This window comes from Cyclopterus lumpus, chromosome 3, assembly GCF_009769545.1.
Source record: "Cyclopterus lumpus isolate fCycLum1 chromosome 3, fCycLum1.pri, whole genome shotgun sequence".
Taxonomy (NCBI): domain Eukaryota; kingdom Metazoa; phylum Chordata; class Actinopteri; order Perciformes; family Cyclopteridae; genus Cyclopterus; species Cyclopterus lumpus.
The window spans coordinates 26,696,026-26,717,084 of record NC_046968.1 but is presented as its reverse complement, the minus strand read 5'-3'; the positions used below and the strand labels follow the sequence as shown (position 1 = coordinate 26,717,084).

The following is a 21,059-nucleotide window of genomic DNA, read 5'->3' as shown; positions in this document are numbered from 1 at the left end:
ATAAACCTACCCAGTTCAGCATACCAATTAATTAATGTGTTAACAATATCAACGTCATTTTGCTTTAACTGAATCCTATTAACTGTCTGTGTGTGTTTTGTATTAATTTTATAAATGCTTTTAACCATTTCTTTCCAGCAGTATTACAATAAAATCAGTGTGAACCCCTCTATTGTGCCTCCTTATTGATCTCTACATGTGTACCTCTAGTGAATAACACCACGGCATTTGGAGTAACCACGCGTGTGTGTGTGTGTGTGTGTGTGTGTCTGTGTGTGTGTGTGCGTGTGTGTCTGTGTGACGTTGTGCTGTCAGACAGGAGCTGTCCACCAACATGTGGTGCTGAATCCTCTCTCCGTAAAAGATGTCCATGTACTTTTAATACATGTTGATGTTTTTTAATTTTCTTTATCAATGCAACAGTTTTAAGTCCGCCTCACTTGGACATGGGGCCCACTGTACTGGCCCGCAGCCCCCCTCACGGTGGTGACCAGCAGCGGGTCCATTGGAGTCCGAGGCGGCGCTCTAATCCACGTTTCATTCAGGTTCCTCTGTGAGCTCCGAGCCGGCGGGTTTAGGCTCCTGTTTACCATCGCTGCATTTCTATTTTTAGACGCGATGCTCTTATGTAACGCTCACTCTCACATTATAGACCACTGCTGTCTGCTCCACTTGGCTGAGTCGTGTGCTCCCTGTGTGCATGCGTGCGTGTGTGTGTGTGTGTGTGTGTGTGTGCGTGTGTGTGTGTGTGTGTGTTTGTCTGTATCCTAAGTTAGATTCAATTATGTCTTGTAACTTCTCTGAAGTAAAAAGACATTAAAAAGGAAAAGGAGAATAAAAACAGATGCATTCAAGCCGAAGCATCATGCGTGTTTTTGGAGGAAAACTGTAAAATTGAATGAACAAATATGATTAAAAACATTATTTGTACTAGTTAAATCCACATTTGGGCCACTTTGTTAAAAATATACATTTATAAATATATTTTTTTTAGATAAAGACATTATTTACACATACATAATTACATAATCATGAACGGCTATTTTTTTTTTTTTTCAACCTAGAAAAAGAAAAGAAAAGCTACAAACTCCTTTGGGTCAATCATTGATTGACTTTTTTAATGTTTTTATTATAAGTAAAACAGAACCAGGACTATTACATAAGAAGTTTGAAGATAAAAATAATATTTTTAAAAAAATCATAAAATCATAACCGCTCAGAAAATTACATATAACTTTTAATTTAAATAATAATACAAAAATAATAAATCTATATCTATATAAAATACGGGACCTGTGAAAAGGAGGTCTGATGTTAAACACCAGGGGGTAGTAAAGCTCAGATTATTCTGCAACTTGCCTTCTAAACCAGTTAGCGAAGAAGAAAACGGACCAATCACAGACAGCCGAAGCGCTGATGCGGAAGCGTGCAACGCGGAAGTAATATTCTGATTTATTTTTTTGTCGCACGCATTTGAACTTTGAGCGTTTCTTATTTATTTAGTTTTAATAAAAAGTAATACAGGTGTTACACGCCCAGACGTTGCCGTTACCGGATAGTCCAGACAGAGGAGCGTGTAGGTTTGAAGGCAATGTGGTCCAGCGGAGAAGCGGTGTTCGGGGCCGCGGAGACGCCGCTGCTCTGGCTCGGCGCTCTGACCGCGGCCTGGCTGACCGTGTGCACCGCGTACCGGCTGCTGTCCGGGATCCGGGTGTGGGTGCTGGGCAACGGACGGCTCGTGTCACCCACGGAACTGGGGAAATGGGCAGGTGAGAAACTGAATTGGTCATTTTATTACTATTATTTTTTTAAATTTTATATACAGCATGTGCTGTGTAGTGTTGAAATAATAAAGGTTGTTGACGATAAATAAAAATAAATAAAGTTCAAGATAACTATATATATATATATATATATATATATATATATATATATATATATGTATGTATATAATAACAATAAATAAATATATATATATATATATATATATAAATATAAATAAAAAATATATAATATAATATTTTTGTGTTGCTGCGAAAGAGCAGCTGCTCAGCAAGCTCTTTGGCAGCACTGTTTACTGACCTCTTCTGGCTGAAAGTCAGGGTTGCGCCTCTGACTGAGGCTTTTTCTTTTTTTAACTAACTTCAAGAGCCTCCAGTTGAATTTGTATAATACTTTGACCCAGTGTTTTAATAAAAAAAAACGTTGTATTAAAATCAATCATAAATGGAGTACTTTAACCCACCAACAGTCCCATCTTTTTCTATCAGTGAAAGATAACAGGGCCTGTTGAGCAATGTCTCCTTTGACCGACCTGCCAGAGGAGCTGCATCCAGGAAACACCTCCAGCTTATAATATTTAGATTCCACAGACACTGCTGACGGTATAACACATTTTTTGTGTCTGGGGAAAGAAAAGGACTTTTTTGATATAACTTCAATTTGAGAGTAGCAGTATTTCTTTTATAACGACTGCATTGGAATGAGAGTCGTGTCTAATAGGTCAATAGTCTAGGTCAACATCAGCTACGACTATGACCTCATACAGTGGAAGTTACAGACAACCGTAAACAAAAACGATATCAATTTGGTAAAAGTAAACTTCAATGCAGAGCTGTTTAATAAAAGCCGAACTCCGGGATGTTTATCACACACGCATTTCCTTTTTTTTTTTTTTAACGTCGTCATTTCTGTTGCATAATCTCACAAGTCGACTGATAAGATTTTAAATCCGTCGCCCTTCTTTTGTCCTCCTCCTCCTCCGACCGCGGCGCTCCAGAAATATAAAAGAACGAGCGGGCAACGATCGGCCTTTTTGTCGCCCGTGTGTGTAGTAAATCTTGTCGGGGGATTACGGCTCGAGGGGATTATCGAATCGGGATGAACGCTCTCCGTCTGTCCGGCCTCGCTCAGCCAGTTTGAACACACACAGCTGGGATCGCTCTAATGTTTGTTGTTCAAGGTCCACATCAGAAAAATACACACACGTATTAGTAGACCTTTTTATGACTAATGATTTGGAAAGGAATATATAGAAAAGTCTTTTATTGCATCCCTCATTAGTGGAACTCAGAAGATGATGGATGTCTGATTTTGGTAAAATCGTTCATGCATTTGTGGTGCATATTCCCCAATCAATCACTTTTTATTTAATTACTATTAATCCAATTATCTGTGATGTCAGCCGGCATTCACAACAAAAAAATGTGAGCAGTGTTTCTCAACTGTGTTGCTCATCAGTCTGCCAGAGAAACCCAAAATGTTTGGAGGATGCGTGCGGCCTTTTTAAAAAAAAAAAAAAAATCTTTTTTTTGTGTGCAGCTAAAAATGGAAACGCGTCAGACGTACCTAAAATAAATAAATATATTTTTGGATCAGGCTCCCCACATGCGAAAATGATTCATAATATCCAGAGAGGCAAAGCAGCCCGCCGGCTGCTCTCATTCACAAGAGTTTGTCTCTGTGAAGTGGACTCGATTACGTAAGAGGACCTGAGCCATTCACAAACGAGACTCGGGGATTCTGGTTCACCGCTACCCACGTCTCACGTTCCTCAGCGAGACTTTGTGTGTGTGTGTGTGTGTGTGTGTGTGTGTGTGTGTGTGTGTGTTATAGAAAGAGAGAGACTGTGGCGGTCTTAACAGGGGCATCCTAATGAATGAATGGCGTCTTGCTATCTGAGACATTACCTTCATTATCTATCGCTCGTGTCGGAGCCTTTTTATGACGTCACATGTCCGCATGCTAACTGGTTTTAAATTAATAAAAAACATGCCCACATTGTTAACACGGGAGATGGAATCAAACCGTCTTCCGGTAAAAAAGAAGCCGTGGTGAGAGTGAGGGAATGAATGAATGAATGAATGAATGAATGAATGAATGGCCTCCACGTCGCCCACTGATTCCTGATAATGGACCCTTATTATGATTTAATATTTATTATTGAAATGTGATATTTTCTGAGATGTTTATCGAACCGTTGACGTCTTAATCGCAGCTGCTGGTCGAATTAACTAAACATGTACTCGACCAATTATCTCCACATGAAACCCTCCTTCTGCTCCTCTTCCTCTTCCTCTTCCTCTTCCCAGCGGGAAGAAAAAGAAAGCGAGTCTGGAAATGTGGGGCAGGATATTTTTTTTGGGGGGGCTTTTATTTTATTTTTGGGTGCAGAGCGAGATGACGTGTTCCCAGTCCTTCAATTATCTCTGACAGTGAGACCCCGGCTATCAAACCCCCGACACCCAGAAAAACAACGGTTGACAGCCGGCGTCGCCATTTAGAGCAGCTAACCTACATTCGGCAGAAGACGGCACCGCCCCCCCCCCCCCCCCCCCCTAAAAATAGATTTTGTTTAATTGGACTGGAGGGAACATGCACTCAGCTGGAAAAAGCATCTTTTTTTTGGGTTTTAATTTATTTATTTTTGTTGCGTTCCGACTGCAAAAACAATTCATTCTCAAGCATCTAAAAATATCCCCGGCCTCTTGTTTCCCTCACTGTTGTGCCTGCAGACTCGGCATCACCCCCCCCCCCCCCCCCCCCCCCACCTTTTCTCCTCCGTGCTATTTTTAGTTGCCCCCAGGATCCCCTACGTTTCGTGTTTGTCACTTCCTCTCCCCCCCCCCCCCCCCCCCCCGCTTGTGTTCGACGTTGAGGGCAAAAAGCACAAAACGTCACCTGGTGAAAAGCGGCAGCGATCAGGTGTGTGTGAGGAGCGCTCTGCGGTTATAATACTCAAATTAAATAAATAAATAAATGATGAAGCCGCAAAGCCAAGGTGCCAGGTGTGTGTCATCGAAGCTGTAGTTTTTTCTTTTTAGTTTTTTTTATTTAGGATGCACATTTTGCAGTTATATGTTGCCAATAAATCAGTTGCTATTTAAATATTTTTTTTATTTTATAGTTTAATAGTGTCAATCTTTACTTTTATTACGGCTAAGTTTTGATTATTTAAATACAGGCTGCACTTTGAGCACCTCGCCTGTCGTATATTTAATGAGCACGAGAGTCAAAGAGCCCCGCTGGCGCCCCCTAGAGGCCCCTCTCCATCCACTTTGTGTTGGTTATATTTAGCCAGATGTGTGATGAATAGTTCCTTCTGATGGACAGGGGGGGGGGCAGGGGGGGGTTGCTAAGAAGAGGCTGTTTGTGACGGGCAGTTCCAGGGCACCCGTTTCGCTGGACTGATGACAGAGCCCCCCACCCCCCCCCCCCCCAAGAGGTCACGTCGTCGGTCACTCGGTCCGTAACTCTTTGAGCTGTTGGGTTTTGTGTGCGTTGACATGAAGTTCCTGTGGGTGGCGCTCTTTGTCTGTAGAAGTGGAGGAGGCTGCTTTTGGCTGCAGACACGGTGGTTTGATGAGATGTCCAACAATCCTTTACTGGTGTCTTTTTATTTTTTATTATTCAGTATCGTGCTTCTCTCAACTTTGTCTGTGCTCCTTTTTTATTTATTTATATATATATATATATATATATATATATATATATATATATATATATATATATAATTTGTCGTGAACCAGACAGTTTCCTTACATCTTGCCTTTTTTATTATTTTTTTTATTTAACTTTATATTTATATTTCATTAACGACATTTATATAGTTCGGAATAATACTTTTTAAAATTATTTATTGTTGTTCCTTTCTTCCATTTTAGTTGTGACCGGAGCCACAGACGGGATCGGGAAAGCTTACGCGGAGGAGGTAAGATTTTTCTTTTTCTTTTTAACATTAAAGACAATTAAACCATTAAAACATGTTCTAGTGGAGACCCAAAATACAGGTTTGAACCTGAAAATGAGTAATTTAATGAAAAGCTTTTTACTAAACGCTTACCTTCTGACCAGGTGGTGTGTTTAGTTGCCTCACCTGCGGGTGCGGAGGCCTCAACGATTCCACTATTATCCCAGTTTACCCGCGTAAAGGAAAGCTAGCGTGGAGCCGACAGACAGGTAGTCGTCACCGATTGGTCGGAACCTGAAGGTCCCGCCCCCTCTCTCCTCCGCCCGACATCCTTTTTGTGACGTTCCCGCGCAGACGGAACAAATAATCCTGTTTGACCTTTTTTATTTTAATAAAAATTCCAGCTGCAAGTCAAATACAAGTTGACGGAACAATACGAATGATTTAATGTTACTAAACTAACTTAAAACGTGTGTGTGCGTGTGTGTGTGTGTTTCGACTTTTGCAGCTCGCCCGCAGAGGCTTCGCCATCGTGCTGATCAGCCGCTCTCAGGAGAAGCTGGATGACGTATCAAAGGCGATCTGTGAGTCCTATGAACATCATTTACTTTACATTTATTTAATTTTAATTTTTTTTAATCATGCAGACAAAGAAATATGACGTCAGACATGGAAATTCAAATTTTTTATTATTTTTTTAAGCACATAAATCAGGTGCGAAATACAATATGCAGCTCAATATTTACTCAGTTTTAATCCATCAGTCTGACTAATCCCACATCAACAAGGACTCGCAGTCTGAAGGCCGAGGCGTCTAATGTCGTGCCCGGGTTTCGGTCCGCCGGGTTCAGTTGCACGACGTGGGCCAAGTGACTCCGATTAAACGACGTCACTTGTTTTTATTCATGAGCGATCCTTTTTTTTTTCAGCTGGACTCGGCGATGAGGCCGTAAAGCTTCCTGCCGGAGCCGAAAGTGAATCTGTCCAATTAAATGAAAGCTGCCTCTTAAGGGAGGGATATCCTTGTTGAAGGAGGAGGATTATTTCAGGGTTTAAATTCTTCTTCTCCTTCTTCTTCTTCTTCTTCTTCTTCTTCTCCTCCTCTCCTCTTTTTCCAAAAGTGACGGTCTGCCAGCAACGTGGTCTTTCCGGGTTTCTTTGATTTTTTTTATTGACGCGCTTCGTGCTTTTTATTTTATTTTTTTTTTTTTATTTTCAGCGAGCAAATGCGGCGTGGAGACCAAAACGATCGCGGCGGACTTCAGCGGCGTCGACATCTACTCGAAGATCGAAGACGGGCTGGCAGGACTGGAGATCGGAGTGTTGGGTAACACACGTTGGTTTCTTTTCCTTCATGTAATCAGAACGGTTCTTTCAGCCCTTTGCTGCCCCCTTAAGACCGTGAAGAGCAACGACACGCTGAACTCATTGCCACCGCCTCGATGTCCCTTTTCTTTTTTCCCCCCTTCCAGTGAACAACGTTGGGATATCGTATTCGTACCCCGAGTTCTTCCTCAACGTCCCCAATCTCGACACGGTAAGTTTAAAAAAGGGGTTAATCGCTGTGTTTGTGTGTGTGTGTGTGGGATTGACCGCAACATAAGTGGTAATAATGGCACATCCCATGATGTCTTTTAATGCACTTCCTGTTTTGAGTAATCTCGCTTCACTATGAACGGGAGTCATTTTTTTAAAAATGTCTGCCTTTTTTGTTGTTGAATAAACTGAAGAGTCAGATGATTCCAATGTTGTACTTTTTTTTTTATTCTAACTCGCTTATTGTATTTATATTGTATTTATTTATTTATACTCGGGCGCGAATTAGACATAAGAGTCTCATTTAGTTGTAAAAACGTGTTGAAGTATAAGACTGTGAAAAATACATAATCAGACACACACAGAAACAAAAGTCTACCGTGCCACAACAACAACAACAACAACAACAACCGGTCTTGCTCATTCTTTTGCTTCCCTGAGAAAATACACACAAAGTTTAATTTCTTTTGCATGAGACACACAGACGTACTCCTAGACGAGAGGTCTCACACTAAATCTTTTTAAAAGGGTCTTTTTTTTTTAAAAGCTAGTTGCCGTGACGCTCCCCGTTCTTCTCGTTTCAGTTCATCGACACCATGGTCAACATCAACGTGACGTCCGTGTGCCAGGTGAGTTGTTCACGTAATTCATGGCTTTTTTTTTTTGATTCGACAAGAAAGAGGAAAATGAATCGCGAGTGTTTTTCCTTCTTCTTCTTTTTTTTTTTTAAACTCGAGACGCAGCGATTACAGCCTCGTGTGTGTTTATGTGTGCGCTCCAAAGAAAACGTGTTCAGGCATCCACTCGTTTAGCCGCCGCAGGTCATCTTAAATAAATGCCGTCTCACCGCGACGCCTGTGTTGCCCGTCGAGTAATTAAGTGGATTTAAGTGGCCTGGAGGAGGGGGGTGGGGGGTGGGGAACCCCACAGGTAACGGCACTAATAAAGACGCGCATGTGGCGGCGGGAGGACGTCTCTCCTCCCACTCTCTTTTACGCTTAATTTATGTCATTCAATATCTTCTTCAAACGGCTCCCATTGCTATCCACAACCCACACACACACACACACACACACGCGTGTTTACAAAGGCGGATGCACACATGCGTTCATAAACTTTCTTTTTTTGTCTCTCTCTTTTCTTTTCGTTGTTTCTCCAGATGACGCGTCTCGTTTTACCTCGAATGGTGGAAAGGTAATATGTGTGTGTGTGTGTGTGTGTGTGGTAATAATAACAACACAAGCACAGATGTTTCAAGCAGTTGAAAATGATGATATGATCGTTTTAAAGTTGTCATTAAGTTGTCACTTTTTTTTTTTGTTTGTTTATTTTGCACAGTTAAAAATAAATACACAAACATAACGGAGATAAATAATTAATATCCCGGTGCAGGAAGAGGCAGAAAGCCCAATGGCTTTATTTGAAGCCTCCACCGATGTATTATTTAAATTTGACCACAATGAATACACAAAAGGTATGACGACGTAATATCGTTGACAAAGTATTTTACCATGATGTATAATATCAACAACAACTATAGTGATAACCCAAAAAAACCTTAAACATGGACAATAATACAAAACGGCAATTAAATTGTCTTTTAAGCATCTTTTGAAACGTTTGATGGAAGTTTGTATATATAATAAATATCCCCTCAACAGGAAAGTGTCTTATAAATAAATATAAAATCCGTCGAAATATGCTCATTGAATTTTTGTGCCAAGTGACGGGTGAGAAAATTGATACTATGAAGCTTAGCTTAGCACAAAGACTGGAAACGGGGGGAAACCGTTAGCGCTGCTCTGTCCTGAGATAATAACCCAAAACTCACTTATCAACGCGTTATATGTTTGTTTCATCCCTGCAAACATTAAACATGTATTTATATATATATGTATATATGTATGTGTGTATATATATATATATATGTATGTGTGTATATATATATCTATATATATATATATATCTACACATATATATATATATATATATATATATATATATATATATATATATATATATATATATATATATATATATCTACACAGTGTATTTCACCAAAACAAATAACAAAGACGGTTTATTCAAGTATAATTTATCATCAACATTTAACCATTTTTCTGAGGGGAAATAAAAAGTATTATTGCGACATGGATTTAAAACATCATTTGACAGTAAATTTAAATGTGCGATATTATCAGATCTTCACTGAAATGTGTGTGTGCATGAAAACGTCACGTTATATTTGATTTTAAAAGAGTGGAATCTCCTTTCAAAACGGACAAAAAAAATAATATTTTTTTTTTTTAAAAACACACCTGCAAGTTTCGTTTTTAAATATTGCATGAAAAACAATTGTCTATAAATATCGATCGTGCTTTTGATCGTTATCAATAGCTGCCTGCTCTTCTTTGATGTACGACAACAGCGGCTTTCACAGAGCACCGTGTCCTCTGCTGGGATTGGCTTTCAGTGTTCTTTGCCCCGCCCCCTTTTTTTCTCTCGTGCTATGCGTTACTCGTCAGTCTAAATGAGCGTTTGCTTGTTTTCCAGGAAGAGGGGGGCCATCCTCAACATCTCGTCTGCCAGCGGGATGTACCCCGTTCCCCTCCTCACCGTCTACTCCGCCTCCAAGGTAATCGCGTGGTTCTCAATTTAAAGTCGGTAGCATACCGTAACAGAATTATGCTTCTCCTACCTAAACTATAACAAAACAAAAAACATCCAATTACATGAATACATTTTTCTTTTTGCGTTTTGGTCATGCGCTGATAAACACGGATGATTGCTGGATAATATGCATGTTGAAGTTGTCCAATAAAGGGCAATGAATACCTCTCTACTTCCTCAACACAACAGTCTAAGTCACTCATTCTACTGTAAAATCCAACACATATATGTATATATACATACATGCATACATTGTGTGTAAGTATGGTTTAATTGTTGCAAAAATGAAAGCGACTAACTCGGTTCCCGAGGTAGCGAACCAATTAAAAAGCTAGCATATGGCTGTCTCGTGTGTGTGTGTGTGTGTGTGTGTGTGTGTGTTTATTAGCTTACAAAAAAACAACAACAAAAAACAACCTCAGCCTGATTGATGTGCCGTCGTCTAAACACTGAGTCAATGTTCCATCTTCTAAATCCAGGTGTCAGCAATACACGTTTAAAAAAAATTTAAAAAAAGTGCGCCCGAAATCCATCAAGAGTGAATCTTCATTTTAATGTCCGATTTAACGATCGCCTCAGTTCATTACACCCGCCGTTAACATGGTGGAAGCCCATTGTGCTTTGAACTCTTACGTGCACGTATTCCCTTTTCGGGACTGAGGATTTTGGACTCTGTTAATAGAAATGCAATGGTGTCATCTTTTATTTTGATTTTATTAAATTGTAACTGTAGTTTGCCCTTTTTTAAATTGAATTTAAGGCATTTGTGGACTTCTTTTCCCGAGGACTGCAAGCCGAATACAAAAGCAAAGGCGTCATCGTCCAGGTGAGCGAACCAAAACCGGCTGCTTCTATAACGATGGTTAAAAACAACATTGTTCATTTCCGTGTCTTCTTCCTCCTTCGTCCTCCTTCGTCCTCCTTCTTCCTCCTTCTTCCTCCCTTTTTTCAGAGCGTTCTGCCGTTTTTCGTCGTGACCAAGCTGAGTAAGATCCGCCGCGCCACGCTGGACAAGCCGAGTCCGGAGCGCTACGTGTCAGCCGAGCTCAACACGGTGGGCTTACAGACCCAGACCAACGGCTACCTTCCCCACGCCGTCATGGTAAGTCTCGGTATGTAACGCTAGTGACCTTTCTTCTCCCGGACCTTCGCTTCTGGGCTTCTGGGCTTCCTTTTTGAGGACATTTCTCACACACACACACACACACACGAACGAGCCAGAAGAGAATTCACCCGTCTGAACCAAACTGAAGAGCGACTCCTCGAGGGGCGGAAACCCAAAAGCTCTTCCTTTCGCACGTAGAAGCCCGTTTAAAAAAAATAAAATAAAACTGCTCGTCTCCGTCCCGCCGAGAACTCGTCCGCCACGAGGTAAACATCCCATAAAAAAAAAAAAACACAGAGCGGGATACTGTAATTTACTCTGCGGAGGTTCAGTTCCGCTAGTTCGAGGCGTCCTCACTCCCCTCCCCCCCCCCCCCCCCCCCCCCCCCCCCCCCACTGTGCGACCTACATATCAATGATCATGTTTATTGATACACGCATAAATAATGCCGATCGTTCCAGTGTACAGGGGGAGGGGAAAGGGGGGGGGGGGGGGAGGAGTCAATAAATCATTCGGCTTAAGCGAGCCTTTTGTTAATTCGGTGCATTTTGGTTGCCGATGAGTTAAACTCTGCATGGATTTTTATATTTCACTAAACCCACGAGCTCGGAGCGTCTGTTCCCATCATCTGATAATCCCTTTTTTTCTCTCACCAGTTACAGCTTGGCCCAGCTCCCAGTTATAATCCACCAGTATCTAATTTGGACTGCTGTCGGCGCTGCAATCTGGAAACCTATAAAATAATACTAATAATGATGATGATGATGATGATGATGAGATCATCTTGCGATGGGATCACGCCGTCGAGACGCCAAATCCTCGGTTTTCATCTGGACGACACACACACACGCACACACGCACACACACACACACACACACACACACACACACCTGTAAAAACGCCCGGTGAAGCCCTCGTTGTGCCGACGTGGTCACAAGGTCAAAAACCAGACCGTCGCTGCCGGTCGTAAAAAAAAAAAAAAACTAAATGGATGTGGAAGTGAAGGGCGCATCACCGCCGTGTCTCCGTAATTCATTACACGCCGTTACACGGATTTAATTATATATATCAATTTAGGAAAAGAAAAAAAAAATAACACATTCCGGCTTTAAAGTAAATCCGTGTGAGAAATTTAAAACGACGCAATTAAATAGGAAAATCTGTATTGGTGATTTTAAGTGAATATGGTAAGTCAATGAAATACCCATTTACGACGCTTCATAAAGCTGCCACTTACTTAAAAAAGAAGATTAAAAACCTTCTGGTTCTTCTTTTAGAACACAATCGGCGGTTTCAGCGGCCTCGCCCGTCGTCCGGGAAACCGTCGCGTTAACCTTCGTGACGGCAAAAGGGGAAAAATTTTTTTTTTCTATACGGTCTAGTAATGCGAAATATGTGAAAAGAAATACATTTGCTGTAATTTACAAGGAATTTGTAGCTTTTGATAAGAAATTAAATTTTTTTTTTTTTAAATGCTTAAATTGATTTTTAATTTGCCGGACGACCATCAAAACAACAACAATTTCCTGCACTTTTCATCCGCTCGCCGCGGTTTGTCGAATGCTAATCTCTTGTTTTTATTCGTGAATGCCGACGGTGTCGTTTTCCCCTCCGCAGGGCTGGGTGACCACGGCGCTGCTGCCCGCCAGGCTCCTCAACAGCCACGTGATGGGGGTGGGGTTGTCCCAGCGCGCTCGTTACCTTAAGAAGCAGAAGCAGGGTTAGGCGGAGCTGCTCGGGCCGGGGGGGGGCCAGGGGGGGGTCGAGGGGCGGACCAGCTGTGTTGATAACTCCCCCCTCCCCCGACTCGCCGCCATCGTGGGACCACGGAAGAGAAGATGTGACAGTTTCTGGGCAACGCCTCCCCGCGATAACTCCCAGTCCTCCTCCGACGGCTCGAGGCCGCATCTGTGTGTTCAATCTGTTGCAGTTGTGTGAAAAGAAACGTGGCGCTCCGTCGAGTGATCGGCTTTTTAATGATTGGAGCGCTAATGCTAATGCGGATACCCGAGAAAAATAAAATAAAAAAGATTCCCCAAACCACCCATCTGTCTGCGAAACAGGGAAATGGGAAAAATTAAGCCGAAATGATGTCGTTGGAGACCTCTGGGTGTTTGTGTGTGTGTGTGTGTGTGTGTGTGTGTGTGACCAGCTTCTTAGCTCTGTTGGCTCGCTTAAAGCCGTTTAGGAGAACACTGGAGGTGGTACTTACTCGCCGGTGCAGCTTTCCGCAGCACTTAATGTTTTATTAAGATTTAAAAGGCTGAAATGGGATTTTTAGCTCGCTTTTCTTTTTTTTTCTTCTTTTTTTTCAAATATCAGAAGTTTCTTCTTGAGCATAAAATTCATTAAAGCGTTGCTTTTTTTTCTTCTTCTCGTCTTAACATTTTCTCGAAGGTATTGCTGGGAGGTGTGTGGTGGTGGGGGGGGGGGGGGGGTTAAGGGGGGCTGCGTGTTTAATTTAACCAAACTACATTTCATCCGTGTGACGTTTAAAGTGGAGGCGCTCTGGACGTGGACGACCAGCACAGACGGAGAGCTTTTTGCAGGAATATGACAATTATGAGTTTCATCCTTTTTACAAACGCAGTCGTCGTTTGTCTCTCTTTTTAAAAGTTCCACCGCAACAACGACGTTTACCTTTTTTTTTTTTTTTTTTAAATGTTTTGATTTACTAAAACTGTTAAAACCCGACCCAATGCACAGACGGGACCAGCCAATGAGCAAGTGTTCATGTAGTGTGTGTGTGTGTGTGTGTGTGTGTGTGTGTGTGTGTTCATTGAGTAGAAGTCCCGTTGCATCGATGTCTCTGGGCTGAGATTTAAGTCGTATTGTATCGGCCCCCGACGGGCGACTTGTACTCTTTCGCCGCAGCATCAGGGGACCGACTCGTGTCCAAAGTGCTTTACTCGCTCCCGATACCTGCGGTGCTCGTCGTCGTTGTTGTTGTTGTTGTTGTTGTTGTTGTTGTGGGGCCAAAAAGCCGAGCAAACCAGAACACCCGGGAAAGCTGAATTGCATTTCTGTTCTCAAATAAACATCGATTCTAATAACCTCAGTCATCGGTCTGCTCTTGTCTTCTTTTGCCGGCTTTTCACCTTTTTTTTACACATGTTGGCTTATTTTATGCAAAATTCACGGGAAGGCGTGATAAGAGAAGAGTTACATTTTTAATTTACCAATTAGATGTGTAGTAAATATCAAACTGTAAACAAATGCACACGGTCTTCTATGTAATAAACGACACACACACACACACACACACACACACACCCTTATTGGTCTGCTCATGTAACTCCCTCGAGCGTTTTTCCACCATTATTCGTCATTTTCACAGCCCCATGCAAATGTGTTGCCTCCTCCACGTCGTGCCTCTTTCCCTTCGGCGAACGCATCCCCGTCCGGTTCCCATGCCAACGGTTTCTGGAGGAGATTATTCCGATGCACCGGTATGGAAGCTGCGGAAGTGTGTCATCGCTGAGCAATGTAGGAGAGGGAGAGTGGGAGAGAGAGGAGCTCTGTGTGTGTGTGTGTGTGTGTGTGTGTGTGTGTGGAGGGAAGCCCAAAGGAAGAAACGAGTGGGAGTGTGTAGAGATGTAAATAAAAGGAGCTCAGCGTCGCTCTCACTCACTCACTGTGATTTCACAGCAGAGATCCAAAGCGAAGGGCAGCAGCAACGGGATCCCTCCAATCATCGTCTCTCATCAAGCAGAACCCTCTGGACTGAATATCAAACGGCTCTCACAGATTTGAGGATTTCACATTTTCCTTAATTTAATTCTTTTCTTTTAATCATCTCGACCAAAGACTTCGTCCGATCAGATACGCCGGCATTTGCAAACAAAACAGCGAAGGTCGAACAGCCCCGTCCCATCTCTCCCTCTCTCTCTCTCTCCCCCCCCCCCCCCCCCCCTGCATTTGGGCCACCACTCACCATGGCGACCAGCATGGACATGCTCCCCGCCCATCTGCTGCCTTTGGTGATGGAGGAGTTCCCCCAGTCCCTGGCCACGACTTGTGTCTGCAGGGCCGGACGACGCGAGCCCCGCCTCCTCCTCCTCCGCCGCCGCGTGCAGTGTGGCATCATCGAGGAGGAGGAGGAGGAGGAGGACTGCTCCACCCTGGAGGAGGACCAAGCCCTGCGGTCCTTCCTGCAGACCGTGGAGAGCCTGAGGAGGAGCACCAGATGAGCTCCTCCAAGAGGAGGTTCTCGCGTGGCTGTGACATGTTTGACCCATTTGGCTTCCCTAAAATAAATAAATAAAAAACAGTTTGAAGACCAACCGATGTCGACGGTATTTTACGGGTACGGACTGTAAAAACCTGCGTCGGCGGTGGTATTTTGGGGCAAAAACACCATAATACGGCGAGAGCGAGTCGAAAAGGTATACTTTTAAAAACACATTTTTAAGAAAATATGCCTCGTCACATCGTGGGTTTTTCGCAAAGCTTTACATTCACAATGCCGAGTTGTTGTGAGTCACGTGATTAGCGTTTCTTTTTCTGAATGCGCACGTTTTAAAGATTTTTGAAATGAATCATAAAGCTTGTTTGTTTTTAATTCATGTTGTGGGCTGTTTTTCTCTGTTGCGAATGCAAAAAAAGAAAAAAATCTGTCAAAATTTTTATGCGGAACATTTAAACATCAACGTCAAGTCAATTAATTTTTTTTATGGTGCTTAAAATGGGAGCACTAAAAAAAGCTGTGTTTGATGCTGGCTTACAGAAAGCCATTAGTTTCTTTCAGGCCTTTCCATGTGGGGGCACTATTGATACACATTTTTATTTTTATTTTTTTTGTCGAGCTAAATAGCACAAACTATAATGTTCTACACAACGATCCCTCCTCTCGTGAAAGCCTGACTGCATATGCAAACCTGCAATCTGTACGTCGGATACAATTGAACCATTAATTCATTTTTTTTCTTCTTTTTTTTTACCTTTTTGATTGTTTCAGAGGAACAAACAAACGCCGCAGTCATGAATCACGAGGCCACAACACAAGACTATACAGCACATTAATCCCCCCCCACCCCCACCCACCCACCCACCCACAGCTATCAACCCTTCTCGTGCTCTGCAATAAAATAAAATGTCACCCTTTTAACTGTGGATCTCTTTTTTGGGGACTAAATCAGTCCTCCTGTGACCAATTCAGTCCCACCATGTGTTTTTTTTGTTTTTGTCAAGCTCCATGTCGTCCGCATCATATTTGCACACAAAAGAAATGGCAAAAACAAACAATTCTGAAGCAGCTTTTTACAGGATGAATGCGGAGTCCTTTGAATCGAGGATATACGTGTGCGTTTGTACTTTTATCAATCTTGCGATGATTTTTGTAATTTATTTTATATCATATTTTTGTGAATTACACTCTGCAGATGCTGCACAAGTGTGCTTAATTACAGATTTTGTATGCCAGCTGCAGCCTGTTTAATTTGTGTTTGTTGTGTGAATATATGCTTCTTTGCGAGGGAGCCTTTCAAAACACCACAAATAAAGAAACTGCATAAAAACAACTCTTAATGCTTTGTTTTATTCTTCAGTTAATTCATTGATCGCTGCAGTGCTGCTCAAGTTACAGGCTGTTTTCCTCTGTGTGGTCTTTGCTTTAGTCCACCAGTTTAATCATTTATAAAACTAATCTAAATTTAATTAGCTAATGAATAAACAAACTTTTTCTACAAATCACCTCTTTCTCAACAGGATTACATAATAATGTTTTGTTTTTTTCACTAATAAGTCTAATAAGAGTTGTACTGAGATCCACACCCTGGATATATACACCACCACTGTTGACTATATAGGTGTTGAGTATTGATGCTCACCTCAAGTAACTCTTAGAGTGCCACTGTACATAGAAAAAAGTCTGCTTTTAGCCGTCTTATTTCTCACCAATTCTCACCATCCATCTCTTCTCACACGTTTCTGTCCAGGGGCGAGAGGTTGCTGGAGTCTATCCAAGGAGAGGTCTGTGCCTAGAACAGGGTTAACAAAGACAGACAGACACACTTACACCGACATCTCTAGACAGAGTTGCTCACAAACGAACAAGAGCCAACATTCCCATTCAAATCAACAGAGCGGCGGCCATTTTGACGCGCAGACGTCGCGAACGTCACGAAGCGCAGAGAGTGAACGAGTTTCATCGAACAACTTAATGCTTCATCGACATCGACTCTGGTTGTCACGGCGTAGGAAAGCACATCGCTGAGTGGAAACTTTGTCCGGCTCGTTTTTTTTTCTGTCGCCGGTGTAGCGTTAAAGCGCGGCGGAATCAACAAGCTAGCTAGCTAACTCGCGGACAGTTAGCTAGCTTGCCAGTTAGCTAGCCTGCTTATTGGTCGCCGGCAGCATTGTGTCTAATGATACCTTCCCGCCACGTCTGAATAGGAACACGCTAGCAAGCTAATTAGCGGACAGCTGGCCAGTTAGCTAGCTTGCTAATTCCACCGTGCTTTAGTGCTACACCGGTTACAGAAATTGAGCAGAACAGCCGGCTTAATGGTTGGCGGCAGCATTGTGTCTAATGATACCTTCCCGCCGCCCCTCAGAAGAACGAGCTAGCAAGCTAATTAGCGTTAATATAAAATAATCCTTTATTAGTCCCGCGGGAAGGAGATTTAAAAGAGGAGCCGTCGACCGTTAGGTAATTGGGGTACAATACATGCGCAGTCAGATCTGGTCTGCATTTGCCGAAAGACTCCGTAGGACATGAGGGGGATCCATTCGTTTGACTTCACCCGCCCTCACTGCTTGGCCATTACAACAAGCCGAACAAACCAATCACCATTGTTCTTCTTCTGTACGTGTCGGACGGCCGCGGCAGATATTTCCAATGTTCGTTCCGCTCTTTTTCTATCTGTTTTACGTCTCTTTTTTTTTTTTATGGTTGCTGTGTTTGGCCCGCGGGAGGACGAAACCCATGGGAGGACAAGCAAACTCTGCACAGATATCAAAATCCAGGACTTTCTCATCGGAAGGAGACAGCTAATATCTTTGAGGAGCGGGGGGGGTTTTTTCTGCAAAAGACATTTTGTTCGGTGTCCTCGGATGTCCCGCTACCCCAGATCACCACTTTTAAGACCGAAGGCACTCTGCGTTTACACACACGTGACGAGCTGGAAAACACACTCCGCGCTGCAGGGTTTCTTTAACTTTCTGGCCTAGATTAGACAAAAACAAAAAAAACTCCCTTTTGATATAAGGATATCCCTCCCACCGTGAAGCGCTGTGAAATGACTGTGCTGTTTCAAACAGGCCTTTTCTTTTTCGCATGAAAGATTCAATACTCGTACTACATGTGCTGAGGTGATTGGTCATTATTATGTTACACGGCAGCACGAAGCATGAACAAAAGCAACTTTTACAGTAGCGATACAAAATGTATTTAAATGGTAAATAATAAGACAATTGAATACACTTTGTTTTATAATGTCCTCTGTGAGAAAAATAACAGTAAGAAGACCTGAGAAATCAGGCATGTTTTGCATAATCTAATTATTTAGACAGAGCGTGGACACTGAGGACTGTTTTAGTTTTCATGCGTTCTTCTTCTTCTCTTCTGTTTTATTGTCAATTTTTAAAGGACAGAATGTAACACTGAACTCGCATGACAGCAGGAATAGATAGATAGCCTGATCGCGGACCCCAAGGGATGGACAAAACCATGTCAATCATTTTCTTTTCTTTGGAAACACGCATATTGTGGCCCGGTATGTGGCACGCAATATTTAAACACACCGTATGATGTTATCGTGTCACGATATGCTCCGCGGCCTGTACGTTTCTGTAGTCTATTCCATGAAACATTAAAAAAAAATCCATCCATCAATCAAACAGACTTGTGGTCCAGTCAAATTCAGGGAAAAAAGTTAAAGTTGGTTTTGAACGGAGCCATTTTTTCGTAAATACTTTAAGTAAAGATTTTATTTAGTTAATCTAATCCTAATGGACATTCATGCTAGTCTGTTTTAGGCAACTGACAGTAACCAATGGAGGCAGCTGCACACCTGATGACCACCCTGCTGGTCGCTATGTATATATATATATATATCAAAGGCACCCTTTCCATTGTTTCCATCATGGCGCCAACTTTTTAGGTTGTTTTTTTATAAACTACGTGATGGTGCTTACCCGCTAATGTGCCGGTGTTGTTCGAGTAAAACAAGCTAACCTGCCGGGTCCGCGTGGCTTCAGGACGACTTTTTGTGCCACGATTTTCACGATTTTCATTTTCGGAACATTTGAGATATCAACTAGCCGTGTTTATTTTTCCCGTCAAATAAAATCGTGCTAACCTGCTCCATCTAGTGGCGGCTTGTAATTTCTGTTTTTGTGGGTAATAACTCACCTGTGCGTTGCAGTTGTTTTTCTTTTGGTTGCTGCTTGCCATGCAGCTGCGTTACAATCCCCTACGTTATTATGGGTACAATGTATTTCGCACTTAACGTGGTCGTTGCGGCTGTTTTTGGACGGTTTGCTTGACGTAAAACTCGGATCCTGTTTGCGTAATGTTATACGTTAGGGATGCAAACGCAAATCTTTGTCATGGCCACACCCCCATTGTCAAATGGACTGAAAATGGAAAACAGTCCCATTAACGTTTTTTTCCCCCCACACACATCATATTCAGTCATGCAGAAGGCAATATAATCGCTTAAACTCAATAAAATGGGTTAATGTGACATATTTCCATACTATTTTTTTCGTATCATGATTGCATTTAAGCTGCCGAGCTCCTGTTCGACGCCTCACGCTGCTGCTGCCTTCATTGTGAACATGACGATCAATGTGCCTCTTATCACTGATCGGGAGATTGCCGGCTCCGAGCCTGCAGGTCTTGTGATTTGATTGTATAAATTAATAATTGTCTGCTGCGCGGCTGATGCGTCTTGAGCCTGCTGCCGCTGCACATTCTGTGGTTTTTTACTCGGCGTTTTGATTTATCCACCCTCATGTCACTTTAAAAAAAATTTTTTTTTAAAAAGTACATTCCTCGTGGTCCAAAGGTTCCCGGCAGAAACGCGCCGGACGATTTTTTTCCGACTCTGCTGCTGCTCTCTTTTTCACGTTTCATAAATCCCACCTTGAACCCCAGGACTCACCTGTGATAAATCTGTTTGGCTGCCTTTTAAATAGTTCTGCATCTTGTAAAATTAATAAACTCGTACCTTTTTTTTTTTTTACACTTCCTTAGTGACTCTGAAGGACAATTTACTGACAACTTCTGATTCATGCCGGGCCATTCTGGTGATATATACTCATGCATTCGCCGCAACTCATAGTATCACCCATTGTATTTCCATTTCTTACTCCGATGCATCTCCCATCACTTGCGTCCACGTCGTTCATGGGGGGTCATACAGAAGAGCTGAATTGATGTTTTTTTCCCCCTCCTCGTTGCCACAGACACCGGATTGGATTGTTGCTCTGCGAGGATGGAGAGACTCAAGATATGACAAACTAATAAGGCCACTCGGTTGTTATGGCCACCGATCCTCATTACGCCACAGCGGTCTGCTCACTGAGCACATGTACGTACATGATTGGACTTGCCCTTCCGTATCGCTCGCCGCGCCGCAAATCGACGGGCCGCGTTTGGCCGGGTTCACTTCATTTGGGCACGGCACGCCATTAGGAGGTTATTTGTATAATTTACCACTTCTAATTCCGAGGCTCGGCCATATTGGCAGGAACATTCAAGACTAAATTGAGTGTGAAGATGGAGTGGAATTAATGTCTGCTGGGTTGTGAGCTGAATGCGGCGGCGTGCCTTCGGCGGACCCTCGGCCACCGCAAGGACAAGAGTCTGAGCAGGATTTGTACGTTAAAGGTTGACTTAGGAAAGTCAATAATTGAGCTACTCTGTGGGACTTTGTCCGCCCCAAAGCAATCAGCCGTTGCTTCTTTTTTCTTTTCTTCTTCTTCGTTGGATGAGAGGCGAGAGGCAAGCAATCTAATAGGACTGTACGGCTTGTGAGTGGAACGAAAACAAAAACTGAGAAGTCGTTTATTTTTTAAAAAGGAACACAAGTTTTAACAATGTTTCAGACTCC

At 42.6% G+C, this 21,059-nt stretch overlaps 1 protein-coding gene across 4 annotated transcripts; it reads left to right on the top strand.

The window, feature by feature from the left end:
* The first annotated feature begins 1,382 nt into the window (after positions 1-1,382).
* Positions 1,383-14,059, top strand: hsd17b12b (hydroxysteroid (17-beta) dehydrogenase 12b). 4 transcript variants are annotated; one of them, XM_034527115.1, is made up of 11 exons: positions 1,383-1,769; positions 5,664-5,710; positions 6,198-6,273; positions 6,909-7,016; positions 7,162-7,226; positions 7,810-7,854; positions 8,385-8,419; positions 9,779-9,860; positions 10,656-10,721; positions 10,848-10,997; positions 12,619-14,059. In XM_034527115.1, the coding sequence occupies exons 1-11, from the start codon at positions 1,592-1,594 to the stop codon at positions 12,724-12,726; spliced, it is 960 nt and encodes a 319-aa protein (XP_034383006.1). In that variant the 5' UTR covers positions 1,383-1,591; the 3' UTR covers positions 12,727-14,059. The 4 variants fall into 4 exon arrangements, with proteins under 4 accessions (XP_034383006.1, XP_034383016.1, XP_034382997.1 ...); XM_034527125.1 differs by having other exon boundaries at positions 1,404-1,769; positions 10,848-11,007; XM_034527106.1 differs by lacking the exon at positions 12,619-14,059 and adding an exon at positions 11,657-11,984 and having other exon boundaries at positions 1,413-1,769.
* Positions 14,060-21,059: the final 7,000 nt, after the last annotated feature.